This window comes from Amblyomma maculatum, chromosome 1, assembly GCF_055883805.1.
Source record: "Amblyomma maculatum isolate TAMU_Amacu chromosome 1, ASM5588380v1, whole genome shotgun sequence".
Lineage (NCBI taxonomy): Eukaryota > Metazoa > Arthropoda > Arachnida > Ixodida > Ixodidae > Amblyomma > Amblyomma maculatum.
The window spans coordinates 432669981-432694310 of NC_139344.1; the positions used below are offsets into that span (position 1 = coordinate 432669981).

Consider the following 24330-nt stretch of genomic DNA (forward strand, 5'->3'; position numbering starts at 1 on the left):
CCCCCTGGCTCCAAAACCTAAGTTTCCTACTTATCGATCTTCCGATCCCTATGGAAATTCAACCAGAGAACGACGGAGAATGCAGGGCAGCCCGCGCCAAAGCCCTGCACAACGGGTACTCTGACAGTTCTGGGCTGGCCTACGTGAACGTAGTAGCTTACTCTTCAGGCTTCCGCGTGGTCCTTGCCGTCGCTAACCAATAGGCTTGATTACTCGCATCAGGCTCCATCACCATCACTCTTCAGAAATCGCAGGGGAGACAGCCACTGCGCTATCATTCATCTACAGCTCACAAAAAAATTCTTTGACTCAACATCCACCCCAATTTATCCGATACCCTTGTATCCCGCAGAGCGGCTCGGCCTGTGTGCTAGTAGCACCCCATCTGCCTCCTAACCTTCATCTCGAGCATCACGCACGAAGGCCCTTGATGGCTGCCTCGCGCCATGTAAGGAAGGAGAGTTTTGCCGCGTCTACATTTTTGGTAGCGAATATTTTCACCACCGTCACAACTCTTGAGCCCACGCACGATATCAGCCGCCTACAGGTCTTCGCCCGTACACCATTAGCACGCACAAACTGAACTGAGTTAGCCAGTGTCGGGAGCGCAGACAGACTCGGAAGTTCCCGCTAGAGAAAAGGGCCGGTACGATCCTTCGCTCATACGTCTGCCTATTTTCATGGTGAAGAACAATGTGTCCACGTATGTGAACGGCGTTAGAACAGCTGATTTTGTGGACACTTGCGCTTCTATGTCGGTGATAGTAGTTCCCTTCAGGTGTCATCGGCGGCAGAAACCTATGCTTGCGTGTGACCGAACCAACGGTTTATGTGCTGCTGGCGAACAGAGCTCAGTTTATTGAGGATCTTTTCTCAGTTTCTGTTGAACCAGGTGGCAGGGCTTTAAGACCGAGTTAAGACCGAGTTTATTGCCATAGTACAGGGCAGGCATTAGGACATCCCGCCATTATACGATAAACAGCGAATGTAATAAGCATGCTGGCCGTAAAACGCTTTGTGTGAAGCATATACTGTCTGCCTGAATAAAAAATCGAAGCCCGAATCGAGACGGCTTGATTTTCCTCAGGCATGATACACTGCTCTCCGTTCAGAGATCAGCTTGCGTCCCAGCGCATTATTCCAGCGTTCGATTGGGTGCTTTCAACGTATAGACTTAACTACAAATGCCCGATGTGCTGAAGAAGAACATGTTGCCACTGCCTGCTGTTGAGGATGCAGGGGATGGCACCACACTGGTGCAGGCACTGAACCTTCCAGCGCAACGGAGAGGCATTCATTTGGCTTTAGAGTGTGGATATTCGAGGAAAATATGTTACCGCCTCTATACTAGTCATTTTCGACTGTCTCAAATCGCACCAGAGACTTCATGCTATTACTACGAGTTGCACAGATTATTACATCAACGGAATATTGTCACGTGATGGTGACAATATTCAGTTGATGTGATAATCTGTGCCACTCATATGGTGACAAAGCCGATGAGACAAATGAAAAGTGTGGGAGTGCACTGAAGATACTTTTTATTCAGCTGATTGCACGTACAGAAGAACTAAGCAAAATGGCGGCGGCGACAGCAACAATCGTACTCGGCGGTCTTCGAACAAAGAATGTTTCTCGCGCCCGTCAATGCTCAATTTAGAGGCGACGAAGAAACGTCTATATAAAGCCGCAAACTGGTGACTAACTTAACCTGGAACATTGCAGAAACGTACGATACTGGTCGACATCTTCGAGATACAGCTTGACGCATCTTGCACGACAAATGAAATGATACAGCATCGTCTGGAGACAATAAGCATGAATGAACAAAAATACAGACTCGATCCGCGCTAGATTCACAGGGATAAGGCCGCATGTCAGCGGCTGTCTAAAAGAAACAAGGATTAGAACGATTCGCAACATTACTCCCCCCTTGAAAAGACATCGCCTCAATACCTGCAGAAGAAACATAAAAGTAAACAAAATACGAGAAATTAAAATAGCTAGGGCCCTTAGCGCGCGTAATAAGGTTTTAGGCGCTCAACATGGAAGGTTTCTGGGCGCGTCCTGCTTCGCTGTCTTCGTGCCGTCGGGGATGATTCATAATAAAGCGGTCCGATGCGCCGAAGGACTTTGCTTGGGCCGAAATACCGCCGCAATAGCTTTTCACGGAGTCCGCGGCTGCGTATCGGTGGCAATATCCACACTTAGTCTCCCGGCATGTAATCCGTCGCATCGATGCAAGTTGTACCGCAGGGTGTCGGTGTGTTCGTAGTCTTCGATGCGCAGCTGGTCGAGTCGTCCTGCTTCCACAGCACACTGCAGGTAGGCGGCGACATCGGGGTTGCCTTCTGTCACGTGCGTCAGCATCGCGTCGAACGTTGTCGTGGGCTTTCTGCCATACACAAGCGTACACGAGGTTGATCTGGTTGTCTGCTGGATGTCCGTGTTATAACCGAAAATCAAGTACGGCAAGATTGCGTCCCAGCTCTTGTGTTCGTCGTCGACATACATGGCGATCATGCCCACAATCGTTTTGTTCAAGCCAAGCGCTCCTTAAGTCCGTTGGTCTGGGGATGGTACGCAGTTGCTCGTCGATTGCTCGTGTGATTGCATTCCATGATGGCTTGCGTCGCCTCTGCCGTAAATGCCGTTCCCCTGGCCGTAATGAGCACTTCTGGGGCGCCGTGTCGCAAGAGAATTTAATCAACAAAAAATTTGGCGACTTCTGCAGCAGTACATTTGGGTAGTGCTTTTGCTTCGGCGTTAGCGGGTAAATTTGCCGGTGGCAACAATGATCCAATTGTTGCCCGTAGATGAATTTGGAAATGGGCCTCGGATATTCATCTTAATTTGTTGAAAAAGCAGGGTTGGGGGCTGTATTAGGATTAGTAGTCCATCTGGTCTCATTGGCAACGTTGAGTCGTTGACACTCACAGCACATTTTCACGTAGTAGGCAACGACGGCTGGCAGTCGCGGCTAGTAGAACTTCTCCTGGACTCGATGCAACGTGCGCGTAAACCAGAGATGAACTGCTGTGGGCCCATCGTGCAACACCTAAAGAATTATCGGCCGGAGGCTTTTCTGTGCGACAAGCAGTCTGCGTCGGAACGCTTACGGCCCGACTTGTACACTACGGTTACAACAAATTATTTAAGTCGTAAGCTTCACCGGGCAAGGCGACCGGAGAGGTCTTTAAAATTTATCAGCAAGCAGAGCGCGTGGTGATTGCTTGCCACCTCGAATAGACGGGCGTATAGGTACGGATGGAATATTGAAGTGTCCCAGATGATTTCGAGGCACTCTTTCCCAGTCGTCGAGAGACTTCAGCTTTTGAGAGGGACCTGCTAGCGTAGGCGATTACGTTCTCCTGTCCAGCATTCTTCTGAATGAGTACAGCGCCTAGAACCAGACTGCTCGCGTCGGTATGTATCTCAGTCTCGGCGTTCTCATCAAAGTGGCCTAGCACAGCAGGGGACTGTATGCGGCGCTTAAGTTTCTCGAAGGCTTCCGCTTGCGGTGCTTCCTATTGAAGTGGCACGTATGCATTTACAAGCTGCGTAAAAGGTTCGACGAGGCACGAAAGATTCTTGAAGAATCGTTGGTATTACGCGCACAGTCCGAGGAATCGGCGCACAGCTTTCTTTTACCTGGGCTGCGAAAACTGTGCGGTGGCAGCTGTTTTCTTTGGATCGGGGTGAGATCCCTCCTTGCTGAGGCTATCATCGAGAAACATCTGTTTGTAGGTAGAGTGACACTTCTCTGCATTTAACTCTTAAACCTGTTCGAAGCATTCTCAAATGGGCTTCAAAGTTCAAAAACGCGACAAGAACGCCGTGTAAGTATAACAGACAATCTTCCGTTTCCGCCGGACAGTACCGTATCCATTACTCTCTGGAATGTCGCTGCTGCGGGGCACAGGTCGAATGGCATTACCATGAATTCAAAAAGACCGTCTGGCGTGATGAACGCCGTCTTCTCGTGGTCTCTTTCCTGGACCTCAATTTTCCAGTACCCGATCTTCAGGTCCATCGACGAGAAGTACTTAGCGTTACAAAGCCGGTTAAGTTTGTCGTCGATGCGGGAAAGCGGATAAAATATACACCCTTCTTCGTTATGCTATTCAAGCGGCGGTAATAAACGCAGAAGCGAAGTGTGCCGTCTTGATTCTTCGCCAAAACGACTGCTGCTATTGCCGAGGGCTTCTTCGATGGCTGGATCACATCATCACGCAGCATTTTCTCAACTTGATCGCTTATGGCCTGGCGTTTCTCGCGGCGATACGCGGTAGGGCCTTGACGTAACGGTCTAGCGTGTTCATTCGTGATCATGCGGTGCTTTACCTACAGAGTTTGCACTCGGGTTGGCAAAAGAGGGCGAAGGCATTTCGACTGTCCGCTAGCTCTTCGAGAAAGTGATCATTGTAAGGCCGCAGTGAAAAGCGACTCGCACGTGGAGTCGCGCTGGCGGTCGATGCGCTGTTTTTTTTTTCTTCTCCTCCTTTTCCCCCAAGGCGTCGCCAAGACGCGAACGCAGCCGGGATCAACAGTGGCACGCTTCTGCGAACCAGCTTACGGTCAGCAGAGGGCGACAATAGGCGCGACACTTGCCCCCCCCCCCCCCCCCCCCCGAAGTAGGCAATCAGCCCAGCGTTCTCCCGCTGTGCCCGGGACATTCCGAGCGACGGCGACTATACACTGCTCAGGGACAGTGCCCCTCACACCCTTTTCCTCGAACGGGACGGCTGAGTGACCTCGTCTCGTGATCCCCCGCGCCGTTTCTTTCACAAAGGCGCAGCTGCAAGGTCGCGTCGCAAACACGCTGACGAGTGGAGGCAAAGACAGGCGCCGTGTGAGAGGGTTTGGAAACCGACGAGTGGAAAGAGTGTGTGTTTTGAATGTTGTATTTTTATTTGATGTAATTAAGGGCCTGGGACCGAGATTATTCCCAACCCAGGGGGGTTGTTGCATGTTTTTGAATAATTTGATTGGCTGCTTTATTTTCGGGGCGGATCATCGAAGGTGACCGCCCTCGGGCCTTTGTTGATGTTTGTCATCAAAAAGCGGTCCTCGGACCATGTTTGTCAGTCAAGTTTGAGGCTCCGTGCTTAGCACGTATTTACAGTCCCTAGGCTTTAACCGAAATGCTCGGTGGAAAAGTAAGGGCTTGTAGAGGGACTTTTCTGTGTGAGAGTCTATTTTGTCTTAAGTTGCAGTTGTCTGTGTGACTTGTTACTGTAACTGTTTGCCAATGTAAATAATATTTTTCATCTGTAAATATATATCTCCTCCTGACCATCATCAGATCATCGTCTACTGTTCTCGTCTTCTGCTTCGGTACCTGCCGAACATCGAACATAACATCACTATCATCATGCAGTTGTTAAGATGCCCAAATACCTCTGTGAAGCTCGTCACCAGCACCTGAGCCTGTCCTCATCGGATATAAGCTGCACCTCTTGCGATTCCGACCCCTCTTTCCACAAGCAACTGGGTGCTAGGTATGGCTTTGTCCGCAGAGACCTTGATGAGCTTGAATTAGGCAATGATCGATCTATGATCATTTAAGAAGTCCATGCCCAAAATCCCGTCGCGCGAACGCTACTGTAGAATCCCGAAGCTGGTGCGGTAAATACATCCATTTACGATTACTCTTGCTGTGGATCGCCCCGATGGAGTAACGTGGTTACCACGAGCGGAACGAATCAGTGGGCATACAAAGTGGTCGTAACTTTCCAGAACTGTGAGACTAGCGGTCCTCTGACGAGTGTATAGTCAGCTCCGGTGTCAATTAGGGCAGTCACTATGCACCGTCACTAAAACGGAGAGTTGAGCTAGTTGGTACTTATTTAAGGAATAACAGCATGGAGACGGTTCGGTTTGGCTTGTTAGTTTTAACATCCCAAAGTGACTCAAGCTATCAGACACACCGTAGCGGAGGACTCCGTGCATTCCTGCCACCTGGGGTGCTTTAACGTGCACTGAAATCGCACAGCACACGAACGCCACGCCGTTTCGCCTCCACCGAAACTCAGCCGCCGAAGCCGGGATTCGATCCTGCTTCCTTGGGCACAGTAGTCGAGCGCCATAACCGCTGCGCCACCCCGGCGGGGCACAGCATAGAGACGAAGGACAAGGCGTTGCACAGCTGTTGTCTTCTTCTTTGTCTTTCGTTTCCGTGCTGTTATTTTTTAAACATGCCACCGTCGGCAGCAACTTCAAGGTCGCTTGTTCGTGTCATCGCATTGCAAGTAGACCTTGGTGTCCAATCTATGCTCCGTTGTTTATTCAGGTCACGGCTGGGGCATACCGTTGTTATTTCGCTGGGCGGCGGTATCGGCTTGCCCTCTGCTCGTGTTGTCGTCGATGTCGTCGTGTGGAGCGGCGGTGAAATGCCTGCGTCGTCGTTAGTCGTCGTCGGCGGTGGATAATCTCAGTCTTTTCTCCGTTGAGCAAGCTCACCTCTGATGCCTTTAGTTTCCCCTACGGGGTATAGGGGACCCTCCTCGCACACTGTCATCATAGTTGCGGCGTGGCGATGCAAAGCGAGTTTCGTATGGCGATAGCGAGCGGTACCGACGGCTTGTTGCCTCAGCGCTGCGCAAGTAGTGTTCGATTTTTGGTGGTCGTCCTCGCCAGGACGGGGTCGTGGGGCATCGATGGCAAAACCACTTAGGCCGGTGTGTCTGTATGGGCAATAGCGTGGAATGTGGCCGGCCTCATCGCAGTGGAAGCATAGTGGGCTCTGTTTGCCGTCCTCCAGACGTCGCCCTACCCGGGGCTTAAAGGTCATTGGTAGGCTTGGCGGCCAGGGGCCAAGGGGCTGCTTTCGGAAACAGGACGGTACCGGCAAACGCTTAGAAGGTCACTTCGAGGAGTAGGACGACGTAGCACGGCAGCATATTTCACCGCTGCTGCTTCTTCCACTGTAGCCATCGTAACCACTGCTTCAGGAACGTCCAATGCTTTGGACTTCCTCAAGGATGACGTCCGTGAGCGGCGCAACCTGCGGCTGCGTTGTGGATGGCAGGGGTCGGCGCTGCCCTTCTTGAACGACCTGACAATTATCATCGCAGAGGGTATCCCCACACGCAGCCGCTGGGTTGCAGTTTGAGGAGAACGCTTGAAGAGGCCGGTTGTACTGACGAGTTCGGGCATCTAGGGTTCACTCTACTAAGATGTTTCTTGTTTGAATTCAGCCACGGTTTGGGATGGATTTCTCACGAGGCACGTGAAAAGGGATTCTTTTATTCCTCTCATTAAACAATGCACTTTCTGTTCATCGATCATTTCAGGGTCGAAATAGCTGCTTATTTCTTCTACGTAAGCGCAGACTGAGTCATTTGGGAGATGGATTCTTGATTGAAGGAATGACTGCGCTTTTTATTTTCTGATGGTACTTGTAAAAACATTCAACAGCTCTGTCTTGAAAGTGGCCCAATCCTTCGAGAGAGTATCGCGATTCTCAAAACAAATTCGAGGCGATCTCGAAAGAGTAAAGTACGCTTGCCTCAACTTTGCTGTGTCGTCCCAAGCATTGAGCGAAGCCTTGACGCTCTAAAATGTCAAGACAGTCTTCGGTATCCTCATCCGGTCGTTCTTGGAAGCAGGAGGGCTCGCGGGGCTGGACGACTACTAGAGGCTGTCCCTGCCTGGTTGGTTCCGTCTTCAGCAGCGTTGTCACTTTGACAGGGGTTCAGAAACTCCACCAGATGACACGTGGTGGTGGAAAGGCCGATGACATAAATGAAGAGTCTGGGAGTGCACTGAACTATTGGGCTGACTTGCGCCCGCAAAAGAACCCAGGTATTCAACGGTGGCGATAGCAACAATCATGCTCAACAGTTACCAAACAAAGAATTGCTATCGCGCCCGTCGATGCTCAATTCATAGGCGACGAGGAAACGTCTAGATATAACCCCAACCAGTTACTAGCATAACCTGGAACATTGTAGAAACATGCGAGACTGGCCTGAATCTTCTAGATACAACCCGACGCATCTTGCGCGACAAAGAAAATGATACATCATCGCCTTGGGACAAGAGTCATCAATAAATTAACAATACAGAACCAATCGTCGCACTTATTCACAGTGATAAGGTGGCATGCCAGCGGATGTCTAAAAAGAACAAAGATTACAGTGATTCGCGGCAATCTACGCCGGTGTGTAAACGGAGTCTTATGTGCGCTATCCACTGCACATTTAGCATAAATAAAGAAAAAAGGGTCAGAATAAACAAAAAAGAGAACAAATGAAAAATTTTGCACGCACGAAACCATTTAGGTGGAAGAAGGACCTTTGAACGCCCTTCAAGATAGATAGTGCATATTACTGCGGTGCTCCTCCATCACAGAACGTCGTTTATTGTTGCTACCAATGAACTGATCACATGCCGTAGAATATCCTCGACCACCTTTTTGATGAAGCCCTTTAAAAGAGTGGTCGCTGTCTTGAGAAATGTGTTGAGAATGGGGTCGGTGATAGTCGTGGTTTGTAAGCGCATATCCACATTTTCCATATAGTTTATCTTGAATGATTTTAGAGCCAGTTTGGCGTCGTTGGTTCTGGAAAAATTAAGAGAACAAACTTAAAAAGCAATAAGAAAAACAATTTTCACTAACTTCATCAATCTACGTACTAACGTTGTGGAAGACCTAGTTCGCGTAATTTTAGTTTTTCCAGCTGACGCCCATATATATCCTCCTATGTAAGCACGTGCGCGCTTTTTTTTTTTTTTTCATGTGCACTGCCCCACGGGATGTCGGGGTCTGAGGATGCTGTTGCTGAACCAGGAGGAGCAATGTGATTCGAGTGTTTTGTGATGAAAATGCATGTTGTGAAGCCTTCATATTCAAAGATAATTTCCTGCTCTCAAAAATGGCAACTGTTTTCTTTTCACTAGCACTCTGCTTCACGCGGCGTGCTTACGCATCCATACAGAAAATGTATTGAGCGATTTCTTCCTCCTAATGACTGCACTCTAGATCGAAACCTCCACCATGCATAGAACTTACCTGGCCATCTGGGATCTATTTTTTTTAATATACAGAACGCATGCCGTAACATCAACCAAAGATTTAAAGAAAGCGGTGAAACGCAGCTTGGTAGAAAGAACATACTTTTCCGCTATGAAGCATTCGCCATATATATATTCTGATGGAGAGCACTTAGAGTAATTATGTAAAGATAAATATGCTACTTCTTTATTCAAGTTATAGTCAAGTATGTGTCGTGACGTAGCGTAGAGGAATAAATAACAGGGCATCCACCTTTTTGTTCCAACGTGTCATGCGTCTTTCTTTTTTTCCGGCATTTGAACCAAGGTTTGCACATCCGTATAATAAAAGGACGGTTTAAAGCCATTTTGTTTTTGCATTACAGCGCTGTCAAATGCATTTTGAATGAACTACGCCCGCGACCTCACCTATATAGAAGCGTCCGATCGATGCCTATCACTGTATAATATTGAGAGTGCTCCAGCACATTTTATCGGAAAGAGACACCTGTCGCCTTTATTTGGAATAAATGATGGGAAGGCTATCCGACAGCCAGTTCAGACAGAGTTTTTTTTAGCCATATTTCATTATCCATGCTCGGTCATAGGTGCCGAGATGAAAGGATGCCGACTGTTTCATTCAAGGTCATGCTAGAAGAAGAAAAGTGCGCCATCCGCGCACGCTCTACCCGCCACTAGTTTGCACTGGTAGAGATGTCACATTATTTGGGGTACCATGGGTTTTCCGCCCGTTTTACTGCAATTCCCACAAAGAAGCTGCACGTGCGGAAGTTAAGCGAACTTTGCCAGTGATAAATCTGCGGCGGATTAATTTATCGATATGAGTAGCACGGAGTAATCTATGAAGTTTTAGGTTAATAATTGTCCAAGTCACTGAGTTCTGAACACAGAGACATGCGTTCTCTGCTCGAGCAATGATATAGATGGTAGCGCATCAGCATCCAGGGGTGAGCTGCCTCGTGTTGAAATTTTAGGCGAAGTTTAGTAATTTATTGTCGCCAACAAATATTCCTTGGATTACAATCAGCAGCACAGCTGAGAGAGCTAGCGATGTTCAGACGGACTCGCCCATTCCCTTCGACCTTGATCTGCTGACTCAAATGTTTTATAGATTTCACTAAGGAAGAATAGCATAATTATGCGCTCACATGGAAAGAGCTGCTGTAAAGTTGCTGCAGTAGAGACTACGCGCCATGAAAGGTGATCGTATTACTCTCCATCGCTCCCGAAGGCAGAACTCGGTGCGCGAGGGCACAAGGATGAGACCTTCGGCCACAAAGAGTCGTTCGAAACAAGGGATTAGGATATATGCGTCGAAATTAAGCGCTTTTTGCAAGTGCCCGCAGAAAAAAGCCTCCCCAGTACTGGTCCTTCTTGCGACAGCGCCTTGTGTAGTAATGAAGCTAACGATTAGGCGCGCCTCGAAGCGCTGTCGGATCGCCGCTTCCCCCGAGCGTTAGGTAGGCAGAGTAAGTGGGTTAAGAGTCTTGGCTGTGAGCGCAGCTTCGCATCGAGGGAAAAAAACTAAGAGCTCGCCGCGATGTAGAAATGATTAAGGCACTTCTCCGCACAAGGCGCGTGCGTCACTTTACAAGAATTGCAAGCCCAAATTGCCATGCAGAACTAAGCCTAGTGCGGAAATGGAGGAAATACAGGAGCATCCCTTTTGAAAGGGGGTGATGGCAGATGCCATCATGCTCGTTTTTTTCTCCAAGAATATATTGGAGGTTATAAATCGGTATGCTAGTTCATCATTTGGGTTACTAAATTTTATTTCCTTTAACAGATGAGAAACGCGCAGATTGGCCAGAGAAATAATTAGAAATATCGACATTCCAGTCAAACTCAAGGAGGAATAGATATGGCCAGCCCATGCAAGGCGAAGAGAAAATAACCGATGGTCCAGAACGGCAACAAATTGTATTCCAAGGGAAGGAAAGTGTAGCAGGTGGAGGAAGAAAGCTCGGTAGATGACGTTAAGAGGTTGGCAGCGGTCCCGTGAATGTAGCTAGCCCTTACCGAAGTAATTGGACGGTACATTTGAAAGGCCTTCCCCCTGCAGTGGGTATATCAGGCTGACGGTGATGAATCTTATGCCACATCTCTGCATTTCAGTCACCCATCTTGCAATCGCTTTTTCCTAACTGCCACCGCAGATACATTCACCCAGCCACTGCGCTCATTTGCAACCCTATCTTTTGCGGGAGTCTTTAGGGTGTCTCGATGGCAGCGCTGCCGTCCAGGATGGTGCCTTCCTTTGACCGGCCCCCCGTAGCCTCTTTCTTGATGCGACTCATTTTAAATCACGGTGAGCGCTCGGAGCGGGCGCAGTTGCGTGGTGCAGGTAATTAAGCTTTCCTTACTCGAGGCTGCGAATATGTCTCTAGTGGTTCTACTTGTCTGAGAGGGTTAGGCCGCGTGATGTAGGAACGTGTCTGATCTACTGACCAAGCATTACTAGCGCTTGTGGGTGACAATGTTTGCCGGGTGAATCGTAAAGGACTAAGTTGGGTTTCCTTCCCCCAGGGACTCAATGGGAAGAATGAAGTGGGAAGCCTAAGTAAAGCGGTATCGACAGAAAGTAAATGAAAGCTTATATATTGGAGAGGTAAGTTTCAAGACAGCTTAGCTTTGAGGTCTATAATTTGGAATAAATACAAAATACTTTGTAGGCCGTGGTTGCGTAAGTAGCATTTAAGTACGCAAATACGTATGGGATAGAGCACAAGTGTTTTTCGATTAGAACATTGTTTTTCTATGCGCGTAGTGTGCTTACTGATGTAGAGTAGAGTGAACATCCTTTCTGGGCCACGATGTCTCGCGGAACACATGTCAGTGTTCCTAGCCGATTTCGTTAGATTAGTACATATTACACCGTACTAATCACAAGCGATGCCGCCAATGTTACGTTTGCGAGTATAATATCACTACGCTGTTTGCAAATCGTCAGTTGTGAAGTTCATTCCCGACCTTCTTTCTATTATGTGGCCGAGTTAAATTTCTAATCAAAGATGTTCCTTATGTAAACATGCAATCAACACTCATTATGGCACTCAAACTTTTCCTTGTTTTCCTTTATCGATATTGTCGTGGCCTGCGCATTGTTTAAAAAAAAAAACATGCGACGCTTTTTACAATATAATTTATAACATAGCTTATAATTTTTTTATGTTCGACTGCGCTCAGCGTTAGACAAATGATTTGGATTGTACACGAAAAAGAAATTTAGGTGTGATAGGCCTAGTTAAACCTAGATAGAAGCTTCGGGCTTCTTTTGCCTGCTACATTATTCCCTTATCTCAACCTATCAGTGTAGGGAGCTACATTATTGAAAAAACTTAACTCAGCTTTTGGGGTATGATGCGAGAGCGTCAGCTACCAGCCCACATATAAAGCCCGGCTTTAACCAAGCCCTATGGACGTACCTGCGTGTCGTAGGGGTAACGTGATTGCAAATGGTGCTTTTCAAGCTGATTCTTACATCACTCTCGCATGTGAAAGGAGTGCCCCGAGATGCAGCTCCTGCTGACAACATGGGAGTAACATGAATTCAATTATCGCGGCAGGCCGATTCTAATGTCACCATCCCAGATGAAAGCAGGGGCCCGAATTGGCGCTCTTTCAGAAACCCAGCAAACCTGACGCCGAAGGCTCGAGCTGGCTGGCGTAGTGAATCTTCCGCTTCGAAAAGCAGCGGAAAGGACGTATTCACTAGAAGAACACATGAAGACGCTGGAAATACAACTTAACTGTTATTTTTCATGAATTCTTTTTTTGTTTTTGTGTTTCTAGCATCGTGTCGCGTAGTTCTTCTGCATTTTGTTCTTTCCGCTGTTTCGTTTTTTCATAGCACGCACCAACTTACCCAACAAGGTACGTTTCTTCAAATTTGCACTGTCTTCAGTTTTGCTGTCTTTACTGTCTGTTAGTGGTCAGACTGATAAGCTTCGTTAGATAAGCTTGTCTGCAGCAAGAATGAAGCTCATGCTTTAGACGTCTGTCATTCATATTTGCAACAGCCTGATCGTTCCGCATCCGATCCAGTCGGCAGAAAATGTAATTAAGGTGTATCCTAAATTAGAAATGGCAGGTTTTTAACTAAACAATTCATGGTTGCCTTTTTTGTAAAGAGTGATCTTTTAAAGTCGACTTCTCTTATTTCGGATTTACTGTTTTGAGAAAAAAACATCTATAGTTTATGATCACGTCCATTTCACCTTTGTGTAGGTTCATATGCTTAGTTTATTATTAATTATAGGTCATCTTGAATACAGTATAATAAAAACACGTGTGGAAATATTTTTCACTAACAGGGAAATCGCTGTCGAGCAACCGGCGCGAATGTCCATGTCCACAGCGAACTCTACATGTGAGCGAATGCAACGACTCTCGGCAGATGTTCGCCCATGAGAAGAACGAAGCGAAAGAAAAACTTACCTAATCATTTATGCTATAAACTATTAGGGAAAACGGCTTTCGTGGGCGTCGAGAAAAAAAAGACGCAGGAGCAGCGTCAACGTTGGTAACTGAAGTTGACGCATCACGGCCACTGGTATACGATCCTACAAGCTATATTTAGCCAAGGGTTAAACAATGGAATATTTGAGGCAGGGCAGAGAATTCACTTGTATACAGCTGCAAGCCAACTGCCGGACCATCAATCAGTTGGATAAAGTGTGCGCGCGCTAACATCGTTACCAACATTGTGGGGTAAGGTGGTAAGGTTACACATAAGCGCAGTGACGTTCTGTTTAAGTACGGCCCAGGCTCTTTTAAGATTGCAGGAAAAATACCAAGCTGGAAATACACGATTTGGTAGAAATAATTTGTTCGGCTGTTTATAATCCCCTCCACGGCGTAATTATTATGTTCGCTTGACTTCAGTATGAAAAACAAAGATGTAGCAAAAACAAGGACAGAATTTGAAAATTTGACTGCTGTGTTACTGATGGAAAGAACTCGAAAATATTATAAGGCTTCTAATTCCCACGTGGCTCTTGTAAAAATATTTCTCTCTGCGGCCCAGCAATACAGCCAAAATTTTCTTTTATGTATATTAGCAAAAGTAAGAACTCAAACGCTCGCAAACCTTTTCTTTTTCAAGGAAATGGCTCGAGGACACTTTTCTTGTCATAACCGTAAAAACCGACATCATAATGATAACCCATAACCATCTTCACCAAAGAGACAATTTTCTGTGATTTTGATATTGCTCATGCATAGGGTTTAAAACATAAAGCGCATGAATATGGTGATAGTGGATAGACCTATCCTGCAGGATGATTTAAGAAAATAGCTTCGGTATTCTGTTAACAATAAGTCTCCTAGTGTATGCTTCAAAACATGGTCCCCTGCCTTTAGGCAAGGCATTACCAATATTGCCGCTCTCCGGGACTAGATAAGAAATTCATGATGTATCTAAATCTTTGCATAATCAACCTGCATAGCGGCACTTAGCCAGCACCGTCTAACACTGTCTTCTAGCTCTTGAAAGACGTAACGATGCGGCAAGCACTGAAACAATGAAATAATTAAACTTTACAGCCTGTATGCGGTTCACTGTAGTTCTTTCTGAAACAGAAATTCCCTTCGTAGCCATTGATTGCCCGGTGAGCGTACTAAAGCGTTTTCCTTCGTTTCATCTAGGGGCACACATGCCACACAGCTTTATTAGGCGTTAGATTCTCTAGACATATCACACAATATCGCCAGTCTTCTATGCTGACAGTTTGGTGTGCATCTTCGAACGCGCTTACTTCGTTCTGTCTTGTAGATCCTTGCTCTTGATCTGCTATACTGAACAGAGATGGCTCTCTGGCGCATCCACTTTAAGAGAAAGCTGCCTTTTGACGTCATCGTTGAGTTGCAAACAACGCCAATAATTCAATCCTGACAGATTTCTATTGGAATAAACGCTCAACGAAGTCGTGAACGAAATACAGCTCACCCGGTTATTATTGAAAACAATAACCACTAAAAAAGGGTAGAAATCAGATAAAGCAGGTCCCACGTTTTTTGTTTGTGCACTGCATAATAGCTCCCTTGCTGTTTAATTACACTGCTATTTCTCACAGGTCGTTTCAGAAAGGCAAACAGAGCTGGCTGTCACATAGCGCACTACATTGTCTCTTATAAATATATTCGTGTACACCTCGGAAATCATCGCTTTGTTTTTTCCTTCATTTTTCTTCGACCACATATTCATGTTTCTGATAAACATCGTTGCTGTTGCTTGTATACTTGCGCTTTTCGAGTTATTGGTTAGTAACTTACAGCAATTAGCATATATCATCTGATCAGTTTCGAAAATTATTTTGTGCACATCTCCGGTATGAGCGCTGTGCTTTACCCGGTGCACTTATCTAAACTCCAATCGGCACCGGTACCTCTACTGTTACGGTGAAATTTATTTCGAGTAAACCGGCCGTAGCTCCGAAGAGTACTTTTCTGAGTGCGAACCGGGTCCTTGCATATGCCATTCTCCTACATGATCGCTGAGTATCGGATAAACCTGTTCGAGCTCCGAATAGTGCGCGTTTTCAGTATCAGTGCTCACCTTCAAGCAAAAACAAAAACCGTTTGGATTCGGTAACACCCTGTCTGCTAGAAACCGGTAAAGTACAGAACCCATTCTTCCTGCAAAGTTCAGTTTTATTATATTCGCGATTTATTCATAGGACAAATAATGCTACTTTTTGGTTTGCAGTCATACATCCTGCAAGGTTGTCGTTTAGAGCGCAGCTCTTTGGATCTCGTCCCTGCGTTTTTCGTGGCCGTTGCTATTGACGTCGGCGTCACCGTTGCCCCTCGTAACCATCTGCGCAGTCGAGGCAGCGCGAACTCCTGCCGCCACCGTTTGCCGCGGCGTGTACCCCCTCCCCTTCCTCTCCATCTTCCTCCGTGGCGGCGTCCGCGCGGGTTCTTCGATTGCTGCGCGCGCTCCTGCCGCCACCGTTCGTCACTGCGTGTGCCACCCCCTCTACCTGCGAGGCGGCGACGGGGTTCTCCGGTTGCCGAAGCGCCGGCTCGGCATCACCGGATCGCGGTGCGTGCACCATAAGTCGAAACGCAGAGCAACGTTCTTATAGTTCCACGTGCTGCCTAGCGCGACCTCCTGATAACCTAATTGCTCTCTTCGCTCCTCCTCCGATGCCACTCCTGTGCGGCGGCAATCAGAGCGCCGGATCAGTGGCGGCGGAGGTCGATATGTGCCGAAACCCGAGCCGAAACACATACGCCAATCTATCGTAAAACTGCGAACAGCTGATGAGCTGCGCTGCAATTTCGCATTAGGAAATAATGTAATAATGGGCAATTTTTTCTTGTTTCATTTACTTTCAATTCCATAGTACAAATGAAATTCGCAGCACTCATCTTTGGGTGGCACAGGCCTATCCGCTTACTCTTCTCAGAGTGTATTAAGAAAGCAAGCAATAAATTATTGTAAGAAACTCACTCAGTGATCGTTAACGTGATCCTGGTACGGTCAACGTCCACGAAGATATACACATCCCGAGAAGTTAACGGAGAGGAAAGGGTAGTAGTGAAGTTTACCGCAAGTTGTCCTGTTCCGATATCGATCTTTACGGTCAGCCCTTTGTCATCAGCGGTAAAGGAGTTTTTTCCAGTCCTCCGTATCGTTCCAAGGCCTATCAGACTACCATTGTGCAGTTCGACGGTGCATAATCCGGGAATCTCTATCGATTGATCAGGTACTACAAGGGGGTCAAGTTTCAAGCGTTGAACGGCGAGCCGTAGTACCTTCACAAATGCCGACGTCGTATCGGCTGAACTACACCATTTTCGACCTAAAAAAAAAAAACAAGTGAGAAAAATTAGAAATTACGTAAAAGTACATCCAACACATTACTTTGCCTTCGTGCTACCATCGGAAGAAAACTGCTTTCTTTGTCACCATAAATCATCACAAAATAACAAACTTGCTGCGATTTTCTCCCTAGTTATGCACAAAAAGACCCTTTTTGATGCTTTTCTTTTCTGGGAAGCTGACATTGGGAATGTTATTCTCGAACATTAGCAATGTTAACAATTACGTATAACGTTATTTGCCTCGCGGCCAAAATTACGAACGCAAATCTAAGTGTCAGCATGGACTCCATTAACTCAGAGTTTGACTATAGAAATTTTCTGAGCCTTGATGCGCCTAACGACTTCACATAATAAAAACATATCTCGAAACAAGCAAAAAGGCATAATGCACGGGCACCTGGAAATGAACTTGCGCAGCTACGTTCATGACAACGTATAATGTATGGCGTGTTGCATCGAACTCGGAGTATTGCACTTCATCTCGCTTTGCTAAAGATACGTAAACAGCGAAAATGCCAATTCTGGAACAAGTCATCACCAAACTTACCTGTTCTCCCATTTCCAACGGACGCTGACAGAAGGAAGACATAAAACACACCTAAGCATTTAGTCCGCATTTCCGATCGCTCTTCCCGACTCAGTTAAAACGAACAAATTCTGCAGTGCTTACCACCCTTTCTAAAGTGCCTGGAATCGATTCATAGTCCGTAATAAGCGCGCAGTTTCCTTGGTGCTTTACAGAGGCATATTTTATGGCTTCTTTGCGCCACTGAAAGGACACAAAACAGTTGTTTCTCATTCAGCCTCGACTCCGCTTTGAAAGCTGTGTGCCACTTAACTCGATTCCTCACTCGCAGTCGGAAGCGTACAAAATTTGGGCTACTAGAATGCTTGATGGAGAGCGTAAAAATGTAAATAGTAGCGCAGATTTAAAGCAGTTTTTACGTGGTATGAGAGAATGTTGCATGAAATCACATTGCGCGTTTAGTACAAACGACTTATGCTGCCCGAATTTTTTGCAGACGGACCGAAATTTGCAATGTTCAGACGGACCAAAAAAGTAAAAAAATTAACTCACAAGAACCTTTCTCTTACAATCATGAAGGTAACGATAGAGTTCAGAGCACTTTTTCAAGGCCTGTCATGGTAATGTATATTACAATGCATGAACAGCGGAGGGGAGGGGGTGGGTGATGATCGCCTAAGGTTTCCAAATAAATCAAGTGTTGATCGCCTTAGCCCGTCCTATTGGCCGTTAACCGGATAGAACACTGATTGAAATACATCACGGGAGTCTGGTGGAAATCAAAAGGCCATCCATGCCTGAGATAGTTAAGATGTATTAGTACGGATTCTCTCAACGATTGTTGCACTTTAGTAGCCCAAAACGTTTATAGGAAATAAGACTTCGTTGCATAAGGAACGCTCCAATTATCTGAGCACAACATTACCTGACACCATTCTGAGGAAAACGTCAAGCATTTCTTTCTGCGGAAACTGTTTTTTTTTCTTCAAGACAGCTTGTAATGTTTAATTGCATTTTGCGCTTTCTTCGGTGCGGCCTCCGCTAAATAAACGTTTGCTTCGCATCCCCGATTACGCGCTTTTACCCTCTGTTATAGAGGGAGCTACGCGGTTCTGAATATTTCTGTTGTTGTTGAAAACTTTTATTTCCAGAAAGAAAAAGAAAGAAAAAAAAACATTTTGGGTGGAATCCTTATTTCAGAATCGTAATGACCGCCACTGTGGCTCTGGCCTGGAAAACTGTTTTTTTTTTTTTTTTGGGGGGGGGGGGGCTTCCAATCTGAGCTCAGCAGGGAGGTTTCCCACTGTTCCTCGGAGTTTTGTGTGCCCAAGCCACGGGGTTTATCGCCGAAGCATCCCCAAGTGACGTGGTATATGTGTTTGGGGTCTCGCCACATCAAGTGAAGACGTCCTTATATTGATTAGGAAAACTGATGTGAAGCTTATGCAGGTTCGAGAAAGTGCTTGTTTGTAGTTTGCGCCAATCTCTAGCCTCTCCCGCGGTGGGTTGGCGGTGCGGAGGGGGAAAGACTTGTCTCTGTGTTCGGAGAGAAAGTAGTCTTTCGCCATAGGAGGGGGGGAGGATGATAAGATCGGGGAGGTTGCCTGCTCGATTTGTGGATTCTCGCGCTAGGCCATCCGCAGCCTCGTTACCCTCAAGCCCCTCGTTGCCGGGAGTCCAAGGGATTTGATGCTTGCTGGAGGATTTTTGGGTTTACTTAGTGTTGAGTATAGGCGCGATGGGATTTCGGGATTCTGCCGGAGAGATAGCCGACAGGCCGGCTTCGAGTCGGCTACTATATTGAGGTTCTGTCCCGAGATGTCTTCATGCTGTATGGCCATCGCTATTGTGGCTGTTTCGGCTGTAGTTAGGAACTTGTTGGATTAGAGGCGCTGGTGATTTCCTTGAAGTTAGTGTCTAGCACTACCGCCATGGTGTGAGCTGAGCTTGGGTATGTGGCAGCGTCAACGTAGACTGCGTTTCTTGCCTTTCCGTGCCTTCGGCGCAAGTAGTCGACTCGAGCCTTTCTTCGGCCGTTGTGCTTTTCTTTCTGCATGTTCTTTCGCAGTGGGGACACATAAATGCAAGACCGAAGAGTGGGATCGATGTCTCGTGTTTTCTGGGCTTTCTGGAGATCCATTGGTGTGCCAATCCTTTCCAAGATAGTCCTTCCGGCCCTGGTGGTTTTTAAAATGTATTTCCTTCTGTGAGGTAAGACCCGCCTCTTGCACTTCTTCAAAGGTGTTGGTCAGCCCGCTAAAAGCGTTTCGGTAAAGCGTTGCGAATCCCGGTGTACCTAATATTTCGTCGACGGCGCACAGTTTCCGCGACTGTGTGCTAACCATGTTTAATCTGTGTCTGGAGAATGAGACCTGTTAGTTTTCGACTACTTCGTTTATTCCGACGTGAAATGCTTTAGAGCGTTCCGCTACCTAAAACAGCGTTCTCATCAAACCGTTGTAAAACTTGCCACTTTTGATAAAGAACTTTTTGTTATGTAGAAAAAGGACGCTAATTATACAATGTTCTGGCCATTTAAGTTGTTTGGTGAGTGCATTTTTTATATGTACAATTCAACTGATTTGGGAGTTTGATCTTGAGTTCCTGTATGACAATATATTTGCAACTGATAGTATTTTATAAGTTGTCCTCAAATCCCAACAAATAAAACGAACGCTAGAGGTTCTTATGCTGAGGTCGTTTTGGAGCAAATCCTTCCTGCCAGTAGATGAAATTTCTCGACGTTCTATTCTAAATGTCTTGGTTTTCATGTTCAAAGGAAACAACGGGCACTAGAGTTCGCTGGTCCAGTGTAACATCATGAAAGATGCCCAGATCGTTTGGTCGTTTTCTGTGAAGCCTTTTTGATGTAAACTTTTACTCATTATATATGATCATGCCAATGATAAGATATCCGTATTGCTTCGCCTAGAAGGCTTATGGGCTTTTTCTATAAATTTTGTACAAACGTTCCCAGTTGGATTTATAAGGCGGCCTGACGTATTTGTTCCCAACGCATGGCAAATCAATGCATTCAGCAATCATCTGACGTTATTCTGCAATGCTCTCCCAATTATATAAATTGGACATCAGTGGTTTTTACTGGTAGTCTTGAGTAGCTGTTGCTAACGCAAGCCAAACTTCAGTGTAGAATTTTTGTTGTGGATTGAAACCTTCGAACACATATATCAACAGCTTATAAAAACTATCATAATATTGCAGACGTTTTGAAGATTATGTTTAAGCATCACACCGTTGATCTTTTTTTGGCAGTTTTAAATACCGGGTGTGAACGCCTGAAATACATTAAAATAAGTTTCGCATCCATTGCAATCTTAGACCATTCCATTCAAAATATGAATTCGGTATCATAAGATATTCCACAGTTACCTCAAGTTTACCACATGCCACAAAATCCTGCACCTAGGGGACAAAATGCAACGATAATACATTAGGCATTCTGTTTCAGTCACGTTATCAATGTTCATAAAATATGCAGTTGGTGAGAGATATGGTTTCGATAAAACATTTTTTCAATGTAATTTTTTTCAATGTGGCTGTGGACCGCCTTCAAGCAAACATTGAAAAAAAAAAATTATCCTTGCTAGAAAGTTTCGAACCCATGGCGAGGAAAATACGTTAGGTTGAATGGCCAGTGCGGCAGGCCACTAAGCCAGTCGGCTTTTCTTATTCCGCAATCCTGACAGCCAGTTAGCCAGTTTTTTCGGGTACTAAGTTGTTAAAAAATGCATCAAGAGGCATATATATGGCCAATTGTTCAAGCTACGTTGCGCACGTCATCATCTTCATCTTTCCTAGCCTCTTGCACTAAAGACCTTACGTAGGCTTCATTCATGATAATAAATGTCCAAAGCACCCGTAAAAACCGCGGTAAACATGGCAGGACGTGGAAAATCAAAGCGGGTCTACACAGCGAGCGCTTCAATTTGTCTTATATTCATTTCTTCGTCACTGTGCTGCTAGGTGTGGTGACAGTAATGACGGTGTCGGTGGAGGAGTAGAAGTAAACAGAGTGGAACGTAGATAAACGTGACAAGATTGATGTAGTAAGCAGAAGGAAACTATAAAAAACTGGAAAATTGGGAAACTGCGAGAACTACTCAAAAATAGCGAAAACTCGCTCCTGTTTGTGCATCCATGCTTAGCAAAGGAAAACCGCCACGGAAGTATTCATACACAAACCGCTCTCAGTGCCTAACATCGATAAACTCAGTCAAATATCGTCCGTGCACAGGCACCACTGAGGGCCGAAAAAACAAAGCTATCAGACTATGCTGTTTCTAACAAAGCAGTCTTCGAATTTCAGAGAGCTTTTTAGTAAATCTGCTGTCATATTTAGGTATATACAATTCAGTATTTTTCCATTTAAAGCTATACGTGTGTCGGAGCTAGACGTAACCAAGGCCTGAACGCAATATCGCTAAAAGCCTCATTCTGCTGAAAATCAGTGTTCGGTGTTGTCGTCGCCATTGTCGTTAGCGGTGCTGCCTTGTTTGTTGTTGGCGTGCTGAGGGAGAAATCATGGTCACGTCTCCGAAACCCTACAAACAGTAGTTGACAGGTTACATAGTCTTGGACGGATTGGAATTCTGGTTGTGTGAAGTCTCGAGACCAAATGAGATTGTTGAGTGGGAAATAGCTTATAAATCAAGCAGCGCCTTTATGGGAGGACAAGAGATAAATTGAACGCAGAACCATTGAACATGCGTACTGCTTGGTTTAATCAGTACTTTGTCCGTTTCGGGTGCTTTCTGGCATAGCGTGATAGGTTATGAATATAGGCTAGTGAGTACCTGCTCGAAATGGAAGCATAAGTAAGGATTCAGTGGCTAAACGAAGTGTACCTACGCTTACTAGCATCACAGAGGAGACACGCCAGCAAAATCAAACACCGCGGATTCGTCAGATCCAAAAAAATTAGCTTACCTCTCTTCGAAATTCGCTTTTACCAGCCTTAAACTATAGTTCAAGCCGTAAAATTAAACAGACATATTTAAGGCATGTTAAGCGTGGGGTTGCGAAAGTATTATGCATCCATGTCGCACCTTTTCGAGTAATGCGTTTGAGGTGCCTAGAGATGTGCTTTCTCAGTGCTGAGTTATGCTACGTTGAAGACCTGATACCGTAACACCTATGAGGATTGGCGATTCGCAATATTTGCAGAGACTCAGCCCTTTCAGGCTGTTATTCAGTGAAGTTCTGAGTCAGGATAACGTTTCCTCATAATTGCGTTATGACTATGGTTATGACTGATACATGAGTGTGCAAACATTTGTGCTGGCTTTGCACCTTACGCTATATTACTGAGTGAAGTGCTGAGTCTGTTGCGTGTCATCTTAAGTCATGGGCCAAGATTATGGCTATCACTGATGTGTATGAGGTCATTATAGGTTACTTTATGTAATTCGTGTAATTCATGGATATACATTTACTCTTAGCTATTGTGTCTGTCATAGGTTTGGAGTGATCGCGGAAAGAACCACGCGGGTGGCTGAGAACAAAAAGCGTGTATTACTGAGAGGTTAGGGCGCGCGTGCTCTTAGCAGGGCCGTCGCCAACGGGATTTTACACGGCCGCTGTTGTTCACCAAGAAATGCACGTTGATGGACTCTCCTTCCGAGCACAAAATTCAGCGCGAGCCGAGGAAGTAGCGATAGCGCTTGCTGCCGCGGACCCGAATTCAAGGATGATCATAACGGACTCCCGAAAGGCGTGTGTTCATTACTTAGAAGGGAAGATCTCCCCCTTAGCGAGTCGAATTCTAAGGCGGACTGCCACAGCTCCAACGTCAAAGAAAATAATTTGGGCTCCTGGCCACCAGGGCTTACGAGGTAACGAAACCGCTGACGCGGCTGCCCGAGCGCTTACTCACCGGGCTCCTCATCAACGCTCTTCTGACTCGGAGACAAACCAGCCTCTTCTACGGTTCAAAGAAATCATAAAGTATTATAGCGACAACCACCGCCTTTTCCCGGCTCCTGCAAAGGGGCTGAGTAAGTTGGAGGAACGAACTTTAAGGCGCCTGCAAACAGGTACTCTACTCTGTCCTGCAATCTTAAAACATTATGATCCTAACACGGATGGGCTATGCCCGCACTGTGGAGAGACTTGTGATGTCTTCCACGTGGTGTGGGCATGTACTCGAAATCCTCACCTCCCCCCTTCCCCTACCCCTTCCCGAGAGGCATGGGAAACTGCCCTCCTCAACTGCTCCACACTGGAGTCTCAACGGGCTCTGGTGAAACGGGCGCGAGACGGGGCCTCGTCATGCGGTGTCCCGGACTAGGGACGCCGACCATGTAGCGGGGCCACTCTGTGACTCCCGAACTCCAATTAACCAATAAACGTTTCCACCACCACCATACCACACTTTCTTGTACACCGGGTGATTGTTGTCATTTGATTTTCGTGCCATGCCTGTCGCTGGAGGCGACAATACTTGCTTTTGGTTTAATGGATATATGTTGCTTTCGCATCCAACCGGACGCAGCGGTGCGACGTGATAGTCTTGAGACGCCCGTAGGTGAATAAAATGCACTTGATTTGGAGCGATGTCCCGGATGGGATTTTGCACGTGCGTTGGGTGCGATTTGAGTTAGGAGTTGGTCAGCAAAATGAGCAACGTACGCAGTAATTGATGCAAGCAGTGTCACTATTGCTTTTAAAGACAATTTAAAAGTTTGCACTGGAACTTTCCTCAAGCGAATAATAAAAATAGCTAATTTTGTGTTCACTAAACAGCTAGTCTGGCGAACCAAGCAAACACTGACGATTAGGCCAGGTGACTCTTAGCAGCTCTCATTTGCTTTCACTGGACTAATTCATTGCCCGTTTCTAAAATCTGAAAGAATATTTTCACCGGCGCACTTCACATGTCAAACTATGTGAGTATTGAACTACTTTGCTATCCTCCGCAATATATAAGACTTAGAGTA

At 46.2% G+C, this 24330-nt stretch overlaps 1 protein-coding gene across 1 annotated transcript; it reads right to left on the reverse strand.

The window, feature by feature from the left end:
* Positions 1–8349: 8349 nt before the first annotated feature.
* LOC146209413 (uncharacterized) lies at positions 8350–19215 on the reverse strand. Its single transcript, XM_084580294.1, has 4 exons — positions 19149–19215; positions 17856–17921; positions 16475–16805; positions 8350–8566 (listed from the first exon to the last, which is right to left on the reverse strand). Exons 1-4 carry the CDS (start codon positions 19213–19215, stop codon positions 8350–8352), a joined length of 681 nt encoding a protein of 226 aa, XP_084436420.1.
* Positions 19216–24330: the final 5115 nt, after the last annotated feature.

Coding starts and splice junctions, on each gene's coding strand:
- LOC146209413 (XM_084580294.1), bottom strand. CDS start 19,215: ATGGCCATACAGCATGAAGACATCTCGGGACAGAACCTCAATATAGTA. Junction 17,922..19,148: donor AGCCGACTCGAAGCCGGCCT/GTCGGCTATCTC, acceptor GGTTCTTGTGAG/TTAATTTTTTTACTTTTTTG. Junction 8,567..16,474: donor ATCACGTTAACGATCACTGA/GTGAGTTTCTTA, acceptor TAATTTTTCCAG/AACCAACGACGCCAAACTGG.